This window comes from Daldinia childiae (assembly GCF_008694065.1).
Source record: "Daldinia childiae strain JS-1345 chromosome Unknown Scaffold2, whole genome shotgun sequence".
Taxonomy (NCBI): domain Eukaryota; kingdom Fungi; phylum Ascomycota; class Sordariomycetes; order Xylariales; family Hypoxylaceae; genus Daldinia; species Daldinia childiae.
The window spans coordinates 1,348,918-1,361,610 of NW_022984643.1; the positions used below are offsets into that span (position 1 = coordinate 1,348,918).

General features: G+C 46.7%; 4 protein-coding genes across 5 annotated transcripts; 1 reads left to right on the forward strand and 3 right to left on the reverse strand.

Annotated features, from left to right (window-relative positions):
* Nucleotides 1-591: 591 nt before the first annotated feature.
* Nucleotides 592-1,516, reverse strand: GL218_01283 (Eukaryotic translation initiation factor 6; the record flags this gene model as incomplete). The annotated part of the gene is made up of 3 exons (XM_033577746.1): nucleotides 592-1,138; nucleotides 1,232-1,390; nucleotides 1,482-1,516. The coding sequence occupies 3 exons, from the start codon at nucleotides 1,514-1,516 to the stop codon at nucleotides 592-594; spliced, it is 741 nt and encodes a 246-aa protein (XP_033438519.1).
* Nucleotides 1,517-2,312: 796 nt separating this feature from the next.
* On the reverse strand, nucleotides 2,313-3,905 carry GL218_01284 (uncharacterized protein; the record flags this gene model as incomplete). Of its 2 annotated transcripts, XM_033577747.1 has the most annotated exons (2): nucleotides 2,313-3,063; nucleotides 3,112-3,905. In XM_033577747.1, 2 exons carry the CDS (start codon nucleotides 3,903-3,905, stop codon nucleotides 2,313-2,315), a joined length of 1,545 nt encoding a protein of 514 aa, XP_033438522.1. The 2 variants fall into 2 exon arrangements, with proteins under 2 accessions (XP_033438522.1, XP_033438523.1); XM_033577748.1 differs by lacking the exon at nucleotides 3,112-3,905 and having other exon boundaries at nucleotides 2,313-3,050.
* A 1,925-nt stretch (nucleotides 3,906-5,830) lies between these two features.
* On the forward strand, nucleotides 5,831-7,398 carry GL218_01285 (DNA damage tolerance protein RHC31; the record flags this gene model as incomplete). The annotated part of the gene is made up of 2 exons (XM_033577749.1): nucleotides 5,831-6,182; nucleotides 6,236-7,398. The coding sequence occupies 2 exons, from the start codon at nucleotides 5,831-5,833 to the stop codon at nucleotides 7,396-7,398; spliced, it is 1,515 nt and encodes a 504-aa protein (XP_033438521.1).
* Nucleotides 7,399-9,243: 1,845 nt separating this feature from the next.
* Nucleotides 9,244-12,162, reverse strand: GL218_01286 (uncharacterized protein; the record flags this gene model as incomplete). Its single annotated transcript, XM_033577750.1, has 4 exons — nucleotides 9,244-10,181; nucleotides 10,308-11,421; nucleotides 11,495-11,590; nucleotides 11,674-12,162. 4 exons carry the CDS (start codon nucleotides 12,160-12,162, stop codon nucleotides 9,244-9,246), a joined length of 2,637 nt encoding a protein of 878 aa, XP_033438525.1.
* Between the last annotated feature and the right edge of the window lie 531 nt (nucleotides 12,163-12,693).

Sequence of the window (12,693 nt, forward strand, 5' to 3'; positions counted from 1 at the left end):
ACCTAAAGTTAAAGGAGTAACATATATAATAGCCATTGACTTTAGTAGTATATCCATAAACTTCAACGAATACGGACGACTGTAGCACGTAAGTTTTGCTATTATTGTTGTTTTAGTGGCCTTACTACTTTAACCAGAGGTTTCCTTATAAACATCATAGCACGTTAAGATCAGTTTCACCAATACGTATCCAGCTAATACTAAAGAGAATCAATGTTTTACTTAATAGGTCACCTCGACGTATACACTATTGTCTTAATGTTTTAACTCGCTTCTTACATTACACACGATGCAAAGTTCCATTGACATTAACACCCAACTATGTATATCTTGGAATACTCCTCAGTTACAGGTAGTCGGAATGCTTCATTGAATAACTAATTGCCATGCCCTCGTCCCGGCATAACAACCATAAAGCTGATATTCAGCTGTCCGTTATACTAGTTGGGCGGCTGGTATATTCATCCGCAATAAGACAGTAAGCTGTTTCCATCTGAGGAAACTCGCATTCATCAAGGTAGGCTTCGGGATTTTATAAACCCTGATACCAATTTGAACCCAAGTCCTGGCCAACTACACAAAATTGGCTCTTCAGTAGAAACTCTCCACCATGGTGTCCTTCAGTTTGCCACCGACATTGCCCGGCGCAGCGCCCTCGCCTAGTCTGAAGACACTCTCGATGACACTAAGCTCCGTCGCCGTCGTATCTAATCCCGTCACCGCCAACCAGTCGTTAACCACCATACCAGCGCCGACCACGTTGCTGCCTCGGTTCACGCTGCCCGCAACGAGCGGTACTTGCAGAAGACTGCTCAGCTCGTCCTGATCTTGGATACTGGTCTTAGGGTGCACTAAACCGCCCTGATTACTCAAGCTCATGTAGCTTCCGACAAGCACGTTGTCCGCAATCGTCTGCCGGAAAACCTCCACACCTAGAACATCTGAAATAATCTCCTCCGTCTCGCGCTCCAGATCCGGATGGACTAGAGCTATGTGATCGTTCGAGACGATAACATTGCCTAAGGCGGATAGACGTTCCTCTATTCTTTGGATATTGATCTCGTCAGGTAAGGAATTGCGCAGATGTTGCAGTTCTTGATCGGTAGTAGAAGTGGGCACGAGAAGACCCTTACGATTCCTAAGGACAAGAAACTGATTAGTCTCACACCAACATATAAAACACGTACGATAGCTTTAGGCCATCGTATCAAGAAACACAGTTATTTCTTACCCCGCTGTTAACCGGCCGATGATGCGCGTGCCGGCGATTGTAGTTCGGCAGATAGGAATGACATCTTGAAGTTCAGCCTCGAAGACGCTGTAAAAGTTTTCGCTCGCGCCGACGGCAGTCAGAGCATAAGAATTGGTGAGTGTCGCGAAGACGCCGACCCTAAATTATAAAATTGCATCATTAGCACCTATCCTCTATCACACAAATTTGCTTTCGCGGGGTCCTTTAAAACTAGGATGGCGGGGCTTACTCGTTGGAGTTCTCGAATTGTGCGCGCACAGACATGATTTGTCCACTGCAAGTTATATTGCTAGACACTATATCGGCCGTAATTGTAACGGAGAGGTTATTCAAGTTTTTAAAGAGGTAAAGTAATGTAGATGTTAAAAGAAGAAGAAATCGATTGTTCTGCTATGTAAGAATATGTAAGTAAAGACACTAAGGCATGGGATAATGCTGAGTATTAATCTAAAATATTCATGTGGGGCTATACAAGTAATACTTCTTATTTCGTACTACCAAGAGGCTCTGGAACTAAGAGACTGTAGTCAAGTTTCCCGGATGTGACTCAATCTGGATGACTCTAAACAAGGGTATTTGTATCAAGTACTTATCATACACGCTTAATTGCACCTAATATAAAGTGCCAAATACATTTATAGTGCATACTTAGCCACGATGATTCATACTGAACTCAACTCAATTCAATCCAATCCAATCTGATCTAATGCCCATTTCATTCTAAGCACATCGTAGACCTCTACTTTATTCTGCATTCTATTTCGCATTGGGTAACAACCTAGTCTCAAGTAAGCCTATTAGCTCAACGAAGTGCCTTATAAACCTATAGTAATTTTATAATCATAACTAGGCTTATAATAAGAGCACTCACTACCTGACAACTAACATAAAAGATCACAACTAAAATAACAAGTAGCATCATATTGGGTATGAAGGAGTCAATTCCATGCACGCGCAGTTTAGCGGGAGCCAATGAAGCTAGGTACTTCATAACTAAATCTGCTTCTATAACGGATTATTCCTCCTCCAGGAATGCCGCCATTAAACACCCCTAAACTTGTCATCTCAACTCCACTGATGGGAAATATCTCGGTCCCGCAAACCCTTTGGCGATGACCGCCTGTATGTCGATATTTTCACTCGGATCCCGATGCGGACTCCACATCTTCAACAATATAAACCGTCCAGAAACCGGAGGATCAAACTTAATAGTACACTTGCTTTTGTTCCTCTCAATAAAGAACCGCGCGTAAGGAACCATCATCTCCCCGCCCACGGCACGGACAGCCTCCTGCGTAGCCACCTGTGCAGCCTCCACCGCCTCTTCCAGTGCAGTACTCGGTCGATTACGATGCCGCCGGAATCTTTGATATGCTTCGCTGAATGAATTATCATTCGTATTGCCCTCATCGTCGCTTGTTTCACTCTCGAATGGCAAGGACCCAATCCTATTGGGCGGCCGCCAATCTCCCCTCGGAGTCGGGTCATCCGTCTCGTCGTCACTACATTCCGTAGTGACTCTAAATGGGGGTGGTGCTACATTAAATTCAGAGGGAATCTGAGCAACTCGTACGTTGTTGTCTTCATCGTCCATGCCGATATTATATAGTCGCCTCGCTCTAATTTGTGCGTGCGTCATGGTGCTTCCATCTTCATTATGCCTAACGGACAAAATAGGTGTCAGGGGTTGGCTATCCCGCTCCCCGCGCCTAGGTGAATTTCTAGAAGCCGAGTACTGAATTTGGTACTGGGCCGTCCGTGTCAGGAGATGGTCAGACGTCATCGAAACGAAGACCATACCTTCCTGTACACTATGAAATTAATTAGTAAGAGTGTAGACAAGGGAGAATGTTACTCACGGGGAAGTAAAATTAGACCTGGGGGCTTTTATAATTAACTCCTTTAGCGTAAAGACAGTAGCACCTTGGTGTCTCAGTATGATATTGCATCTTGGTCCTTCGGTGCAGTAGACGGTTTGATCATTTTTGAGAATATTCTCAGCTGCGTATCTCTGGCCATCGTCGGAAAAGATGCCCCCATCGCAGCTCACCAACTCCATAGTCAGTTGACCCGGTTCCACTTGTCCATATTTCCCATATCGAAAACCTTGGAAACTGCTAGACAGACGATCAGAGTCTAATTTGCGCCTCTTGACTCGACGATTATCCTCTGCTGGATCCTGTGGCGGTGGCGCTGGCGGTAACGTTGAAAATGTAAGATCAGAATAAGGGTGGCCGGGAGGATGAGTAAAATCCAAAAGCGCTCGTAGCTCAGAATTTGTATCTTCCCGTAAACGTTCCTCGTCTAAGGAAGATTGTTGCGAATCGGCAATCTGGCCGGTGGCGGAGCGTCGGGTACCACGCGAACCCCTGTCAAAGGGTTCTAATCGCTCCCAGAACTCGCCCGCTTCGTCATTGGTCTCGCCCCGATTCCTCTGCGCAGTCCGCAACCTTGCCGCGTACATGCGGTCCGCCGCGCGTGCTCGTGATAGACCGGACGGAGGCATTGCCGAAGGTCGTCGGGTACTTGTTAGAGATCGCAGCGGCGGCAGGTAAGGAATAGAGGGGGGTAAGTTATAGCGGGGTGATGCGTCAGAACTTTGCGGCTCTCTCGAGAATCTTCGTTGCGCTTCCGAGCTGAGCTCGAACGGCATACTGTTCCGCGACGACGAGCGCTGACCCAAACGGGTTAAATGGTTCCGAACGAGGTCTGGTCGCGGGCGATTAGGCGGCCGGGAATAAGGGTAATACCTCTCTATAGCCCGGTATAACTCTCCAGAAGGGCTGATATCAGAAGGCGAAGCATCACCATCGAGTATGGAACGTACTATCTCGTCGGCAGTGCGAAAAGGTCCTGGGTTTGGCGGAGGCTGTCCGGAAGGATCGTCCGACTATTGGATAACGGTATTGTTAGTATAATAATAGGAGAGCACCCAAAAAGCATATGGGCGGGGACGCAAGTTGATATTTCGGTATAGACTGGAGGTAGAAGCCGACTCCGGAGGAAATGTGGTAGTATATGCTGGATGAAGCTGAGACTTACCATTAAGAGACTAGGGACCTGTAGGTATTCGTTGAGATGTGCGTCAGCGGATCAGACCGCAGCTGATGTGTACCTGATTAAGCCAAGAACAGTCAAGTAGTGATATAGTGATGAATTGGTATTATCAGGGATTTCGACAGGTATATGTTAAGATGATCGAGTTGATGGGTTTAACAGGTTGGCAGACAGGGAGGGAGATGAATGGAGTAATCAATGGAGTGTAGTTGGAAGTTGAAATGGGAAATCCCTTGGGAATAAGGAATGGACATGCAGGCGTGGGATGTTGTGTGAAAGGGCATTGGTGAGATGGAGTAGGTAGGCTGGTTGGTTGGGTTTTAGGCGGGGGTTTTTTTTTACTTATAAAGTTGTACATATGTATGTAACGATCTATTGGGTAAAATTGATAAAATGTACAACTACACTACATAATGATTACCATATAATTAGGGTACCTCTTAAACATGCACTAGTCATGCTCACGCAACCCCCCCTTCCGCCCAATTATTTAAATCTTATCCTAGTGGAAGGTACATACACATACATAAGGTTCCATAAACACATGCATGTGGACAGCAGGGTTATCTACACATATATGTAGGTATCTACCTTTTGTTTTGTACCTCAGCTTTATTCGGACCTTGTCACACTCTTTGTGTAGCCTTTCAATTTCTTTCAGGCAGCGATACCAATCATAATTGAGTAAGAAAATCAATTTTTGATGCCATTTGCTTGTTACCTTCTCCTTTCTTGTAAGCCTCCTTGTAAGCCACGAGTTAGAGATTATTGAGCCTGGTGCACCTATATATTAGGCACTTATAGCATGTTGTATTACCTATTCGTACTTTGGTAGGTACAATTGGCTACTTCTGTAACTTCACCTCAAGCTGTGACTTCAACATACATCCATGCACTATGTACTATGCTTATATCAGGTTGTTATGATCTTCAATTTAGTCTTGGCTTTCCAAATAACGAGACTTATTCTTTTATCCTGACGTATCTGCGTATCCACATTGATTTACCTAATGCAAGTTACACCTATTATAGTGTTACCTAAAAGGGTGACCTAAAAAGGCGAGGCTAGCTCATCGCATCTTGCCTTGATAAAGGTATAAACTATACGTGATTTACATACATGATTATATTTCGTCACATCTTTAGCAAACAACTAAATACAACATTCAATACCAAAACTACCTAAGGGTTAGACTATCCTATCGTTAAACCCCCGAAACAACTTTTTACATTAATATTTACGGAATAGGAAAGAGAGACTTGTTAGTCAGCATCCAAGTACATGTCCAAGTACATGGAAGCAAGTCGCGCCGCGCTTCTGCTCTCGTCTCATCTTCACGCATGATCTTCACGCATACTACTTTGAACCGTTCATCTCAGTCGCAGACTTGACGAGTTAATATCATTTTATGCCTTTAGCTCTTATTAAGATACCCCTTCCTGTATCATCCTGTAATTAATTCTCATACTTCTTATACTTCTCATACACATTTACAACCCGGCGTTTACGACTCATCAGAAATGGAGACTCAAGACCAAACCGCTCCCCCGAATCAGCAAATAATCTCGGGTGAAGCTCATGTTCCCGATCCGAACCAGCCAGTCAGGGATGGTGGGATATCCGGACGAGATCCACTACCGTTACCAACCTCCGGCATATCTTTACCACCTGAGAACTCGATTCCAGGAAATGGCGTCCCTGTGTTTCCTAATACAAATGATAGCTTCGCCACCCTCCAACAAACAGTCTTCAACAATGGCAACTTCACTAATCCGGGCATGATAATACATCCTCCAGCTCAATCACATATTGTACCTAATTTCAACAACCCCATCATACCTCAGCCGACCAACGGGAATGTCTTAAGTGCAGGTAAGATAGCATTTCACTTCATTGCTTAAGTTCTCATCTAATACAGCTATCAGATGACATTGCCCTATATGACCGCCAACTGCGGTTATGGGGCATGGAGGCGCAACAAAAGATACAGAACACCAACGTTGTTCTTATCACTATGAAGGCTCTCGCGAATGAGATTGCCAAGAACCTAGTGTTAGCTGGTATTGGTTCCTTAACCGTTGTTGATGACCAAATAGTCACGGAAGCCGATCTGGGGGCACAATTCTTTCTCACCGAGGAGAATGTTGGCCAAGGCCGTGCTGAAGCAGCTGTTGGTAGGATTCAAAAGCTGAATCCTAGAGTCAAGGTCATTGCCGATTCCGGAAGCATAATGACCAAAGGCGCGTCGTTTTTCGGCAACTTTGATATCGTCATCGCCACTGATCTTAGCCCCACTGTCTTCGCCTTCATTAACACCGCTACTCGCCTTCACAACCGCCAATTCTATGCTGCTGGTACCTACGGCTTTTATGGTTACATATTCTGTGACCTGATCGAGCACGATTACGTTCTGCAGCGAGACAAGCCCAACGTGCCAACAACCGTGGGCCCAGAGACCCGGACTCGTAGCATTATTAAGGTGGAAAGCGAGAAGGAAGGCGGTAAGACCATTGAGAAAGTACAAAAGCGCGAACTATACTCTACCTGGGACCTCGCTTCTGAAACAAGTCTCCTACCTCCTGAGTACCTCAAGTCTAAGCGCCGTCTCAAAGCCGTCTCCCCTGCTCTCTCCTGCCTGCGCGCTCTCTGGGCCTTCCAACAAACGCACAACGACCGGTTCCCCGAGCACAACAAGCAGGACCTAGAGGCGTTCACCCGTTCTGCCACGCACAACCACCAATTGCTGTCTCTCCCCGCCGAGACCCTACGCTCCGAGTTCTTACGCAGCTTCCTACAGAACGTGGGAAGCGAAATTGCGCCGGTTACCGCGATCCTCGGTGGTCAGCTCGCGCAAGACGTCATCAACGTTCGCGGCCAACGCCAGCAGCCCATCCAGAATATGGTCGTGTTCGACGGTGATAAGATGGAGGCCGAGATGTATCCGCTGCACCCGGAAGGAAAGCTTGGTAGGGCGCAGCTAGAGCTATCGACGGCGCCGGGCATGATACCGCTTGGTGGGGTTGATGCCTCGCAGATGCTGCCTATGGACCATGCTGCTATGATGATGGCGCCTGTTTCCGGTGTGTGATAGGAGAGGTGGTACGCGTGGGCAGTTTATGCAGGAGAGACGATGTTTCCTTGCGTTTGGACACGGTGGGTGGGGCCAAGTCTCGGGCGTTTTTCAGAATTGGCATAGCAAAGTCCAGATTACTCAGATTCCAGTGATATTCCTGATCGGTTATTTCCATCTTTCCAGGGATTAGCAGGCGGATTCCAGATAAGAGATTTTTTCTTTTTATTTGCGAGAGTTCTAAAAAAAAGAAGAGGGATGGATACGTTCGATCATCGCTCAGAGTTTCTTTCTTCGGTTGGGTGGCAAAAGAAAACTACCTGGCTAGGTAGACTAGGAGATAGTAAGAGAGTACTTAGGGGGGAAATGAAAAGAAAGAAGCATGAAATGCAGACGGTGCTGCCCTGTATAATAGGTAGCCGGATGCTTTATTAATCTTCAAGTCGGTGTCTTTTGAATATCTAAGCCAAAATACTGTGAATGTTAGTACTCGGACATATACCCAAGTATAGTTATACCCATCTCGCCTATAGCAACTTGGGGTACTCAAGCCTACGAGTTTACTAGACCTTAATATAGAGAATGTGCTAATATGCGATGTTATGACTTAGATATAGAAAGCTTAGGTAGGTACTTTTGAAGAAAATAGATTTGTACACATACATAGGTACGCAGTGAAAGAAAGGTTGGCAAAGTAACGCTACGCCGAACATAGGAAATAAGAGACAAAAATTACTCTTTATTCCGGTTGGGATTTATACCGCATAATTAGGTAAGGTACCTACAGTCCGGTTTGTTAGAAAAGGACATGGGTGTTTTCACTCAACTCAAGTCTTCGCTGGTATACTACTATTGCTTAGCCTACGCAAAGAACAGAGATCCTTAAAGTCTACCGACAAGTATCATTGTCATTCATTTACGAGAATCACTAGACAAGTCACGTTACTAAGGAAAAACACCAAGAGGTCTTAGGTGTATTATATGTTTGTGCAAACGGCGTTCATTGATCGCTCTATACAAGGTCGGTAGCTTAGACACGACCGGCCACAACCCGTGGCTCTATTTTTCGGCGCTCCCACCTCCCTCCCGCGCGCCCTCCCTGCCTCCCTGCCTGCCTCCCTCCCTCTCTATATTCCATCCGCTGTCCTCCTCCCTTCTCCTCCAAGGGCAAATCGTGCCAATGACCAACTGATTATAATGCAAACCCTCTCTCCCCTCTTCTATCGCGGCCTGTGTCAGATACACAAGATGCTTGCTCCAATAGAGCAGGAGGGGAAAAAAGACAAGACGTTGAAAAAATTTCCCTTAGTTATTCCTAAACTCCGAGTGTTTATGCAATGATGATGACGATGATGATGAATTTTTTGGGGCGCGCCTAAAATAGGGAAGACCCCGATATGCGAATCCCCTGTCCAATGCAGCCAGCCTGCCCGGCGCCATGCTGTGGGATACCAAGTGTGTCATGATATGATGATGACGAGAAAATACAAGTTTGTAGTAATGGCAAAAAAACGAGGCTGAACGCCGAATGTGTGCGAGAAAAAAGTAAGAATGTTGGGTTGGTATCCACGGGGCGGTAGTAGTCGTAAAAGAAAAAAGAAGTCGTGCAGTAATCAATAAAGTATTCAATTATTTTCTCGTATCCGATGTTGTATCATGGTATCATGCGGATTTTCATTTCCTAGCTTTGTAGGAATCGATTCGTGAATCAGTTTCGGTCGGTATATATGGTATGGACCGAGAATTCAAAACTCTAGTTTCGCTCGGAGGAGTTCCATTTGCTGATGTATGGTTGTATCATGCTGTGAAACGGCAATGGTCAACACGATAGATAGTCTTAGGGTAGTTGTCTTCTGTTGAGACCTACTTTGGAGATTCCTTCTCCTCGGAGTCCTCCTTCTTCACATTCTTGTTTCGACTCTTGGAAACGTTGTTTACATTCCATCCCCTGATAGTTGTGGGCCCGGTTCGCGGGGGCGGCTCGTTGGCTCGGTAGTCTTTGATCGCTTCCTTGTGATCATAATGAGCGAGTCTCAACTCGGTGCCACCGTTGGAAGGCCAAGGGCGGTTGTGGGGAATAGGTGCGGCAGCAATCTTGCGGTATTTTCCAGCGTTGTTGCCGTTCGATGATGTAGATCCCCTACCGCGGGGTGTATGAGCGGGTGACGAAGGTGATGTCAAAGGTGGGCCAGTCGGTGATGTAGACGGCACAGGAACTTCCATCTGTGTCGATAGAGGGGCTAGGTGTGGCTGGCTCTGTAGAGGGGGAGACATTTCAAGAGGATAAGCAGACATATGAGGAGGTATGTGAGGTTGGTTTAGCAACATGCCGGATCCGGACATGGGCGGGCCTTGCTGCATAGACATAGGCATTAAAGTCGACTCATGTTGAAAACTAAGACCCTGGTGAAAGGGTCGTGACGGTGCAGGTGCAAAGAAAGTCCCCGAATTCGAGCGAACTAGTCCGCGGGGAGAATCGAACTCCTGCTGCCTGTGAGAGGGCTGGGTCAGAGGAGGTGGGGCTATATTCAAACTCTTTCCTAGACCATCCGCTCTATTAGGCCGTAGGGGAGGTAGAATCGGACTCTCCTTCACGCCGCTCTGGCTTGAGAATGGGATCCTAGGGGGCAAAGGCTGCTGCGGTGCTTCCATCATTGCGGTAGGAGCTGGTGCAATATGCGCGAAAGTCGAGGCAGGGTTCAACGCGGTCTGCAAGAATGCGTTGGGGAGAACCGGAGGCTGAGAAGGTAGACCGAGAAGACGAGGATCGATCATAGAAGAATCGTTCATAAGTGCAATGTCTGCTTGTTGCTGTTGCTGCCGCTGCTGTAATTGCTGCTGCTGCTGTTGGTGTTGCTGCTGCTGTAGCTGTTGGTGTTGGGACAGCTCTAAGGCAGCGTCCGCAAACATAGAAAGTGCATTAGCACCTCCTTCCGAATAGCGTTCTGTGCGGCTGGGAGCCGGCTCCGCGCTCGTAAAGACGTCTCTCACCGCATCATAAGGGCGAGATGGCCGTGTAGTAGGAGACGGTTGAGTAGGTTTGTCAGCGTCTGAGATCTCGGCAGCCTGGAGAAGAAGAGACACATTGTCTCCGTGGATAGAGCCATCAGTTTCTGCTGGCTTGGTATGGGCTGCTCCCTCCAAAGAAAAGGTGTCATCGGAGGACCTGGTTAGTCTCTCACGAACTCTGCGCTCGCGATCTCGCATTTCATCGGTGATGATTTCTTCAGGGTCGACGTCTTCCTCTTGGCAAAACTTCTGAAGCATTCCTGCCATAGAGCACTTGATTCCATCCTCCTTCAGCATCATGTCCATCTTCATAGGTCGAGTAGATCGAGATGCATGCATAGTAGTATTCTTGTTGGGTACGACAACAACAGATCGGGTTCCATCGACACGTTCATGGTCATATTCCGACTCGTTAGTAGAGTTGGGGAGGAACATGCCGTATTTTGGATGTAATCCGTGCTTCTTTACAACCTCTGGGTCTAGGGTATCGTCCTTATAGTCTCGGGCGTCGTAGTCCTTGACTGTGTGGTCCCAATGCCAGGTATTAGAGTTAGGCGTGTCGAGGAACATGCCTCTGACCGCGCGTGTGGCCTTCCGGGTTGAGTCGTTGGTGGAATCTCGGAATCCTATTTCATTATCGTCAAATTGAAATAAGGGCGGAACAATAAACCTGTTGCGTGGGCTCTTTGCTCGTTTATTGACGACGCGAACGCCATACTCGTCGGGATCGCCAGCACCGGCGGGAAGGTCTGGGAAGTTTTTGCCGGAAACAACAAATTCCTGCTCATCAGGTGGCGTCGGTGTTGCGACATTAGATTCTGGTACACCATCGGGCTGTTGCTCTGAGGCAAGCAGGCCACCGGTATGTCGAGGCTTCTTGGAATGGGCTTGGCCATCAAGTTGGTCGTCTGCCTTTCGCTTACCACTGGCCTTCCCTTTACGGCCTTTGCCTGATGTGACAGCATCATCTGATTGACCGGTAAATGAGACGTAAGGTACGTGGTCAACGTAATGGTAACTCATATCAAGTGTCTGGGTAGGCTTGTTAATTCAGTTAGGATTGGAATAGAGATGTGGGCGAAGATAGAATGACAAATTTACTTACATCAACAGCTTGGCCTTCACGGTGGAGCTCTGCTAGAATGCTGGCGCGGTTCTCAGCGCCATCGTAAAGTTCTTCGGTTTGGTATTCGAATGAGTCCTAATACGATTGTAAGTAAGATAAATTTAATAAGGGAGCGAGATTGAGGTTGAGAAGTGCATATTGAAGGGAATAGTACATACCATAAATCTCTTCTGGGTAAATGTGCGATCAAGCTCGTAAGTGCGCTGCGAAATCATGTCTCGCGTGTGTCGTTCTCGGTCAGCAGTCTCTATAACATGCTGGAGCTGTTGGTCTAGCTGTTCTTGAACGGTATAGTACTCTTCTACGTCCTTATGGCCATCCATAGATTCCGTCAGCTTCTTGAGAGTCTGATCGGCAATCTCTTCGAGAGCCGGCCTAACAGCTAAAGCAACTTGTGAGTAGAGGTCTCTCAGTTCCCTCTGGCGTTCATAAGCAGCTTGAACGCGTGTATCGCTGTAAACTTTCTTCTGACCTCGTCCCTTACCACGACCAGCGCCTTTCTTGGCGGCGGGCTTGCGTCCGAGTCGCTTGGTAACACCATTTGCGGGAGCTTTTTTAATTGTAGTAGTGGTGGCGGCGACGGCAGCAGCTTTACCCTTTGCAGGGCTCGCCGCTACAGACGAGGTGGTTTTGGGAGTACTACCCATTGTGATAGAAAGTGTAGAAAGTGTAGAAATTGTAAAAAGCGTAAAAAGCGTAAAAAGTGTATGGCGAGAGTTGGATTAGAGAGGGATTGTGGATTAGAAAAGGTGTGAGACGTGTAAGAGTTGAAAAGGATGCGTGAAATTCGTTAGGGGTTGAATTACACAGAAATTTAGAAGTAAAAAGTAGGCTGCTTCGCAGATAGAAAAGAAGTTAAAAAAGAGTGTAAAGATAAGAGAAAAAACCTGTTTCCTATGTTCTGAGGTACAGTTGTAGAGGCTGCAGGTGAATGAATTTTTGGCTTTTGGTTTGAGAAAGTAATGTTGTAATATGTTTGCGTGTCAGTGAAATGTGTCGTGTGTGTTGATGGTAGAAAAAAAAAAAGAAGGCAGAAAGGTTTTAGTCTTCAAGTTGCATTGACCAAAAACAATTAACTAAGTTGCGGGTGGTAGGAAAAAAAAAGAAGTAGAGTTAAAGAATTGAGAATTGAATTTTTTGAACCAGCCCATCCGGTATCCGAGTTATTCTCCAAGGTG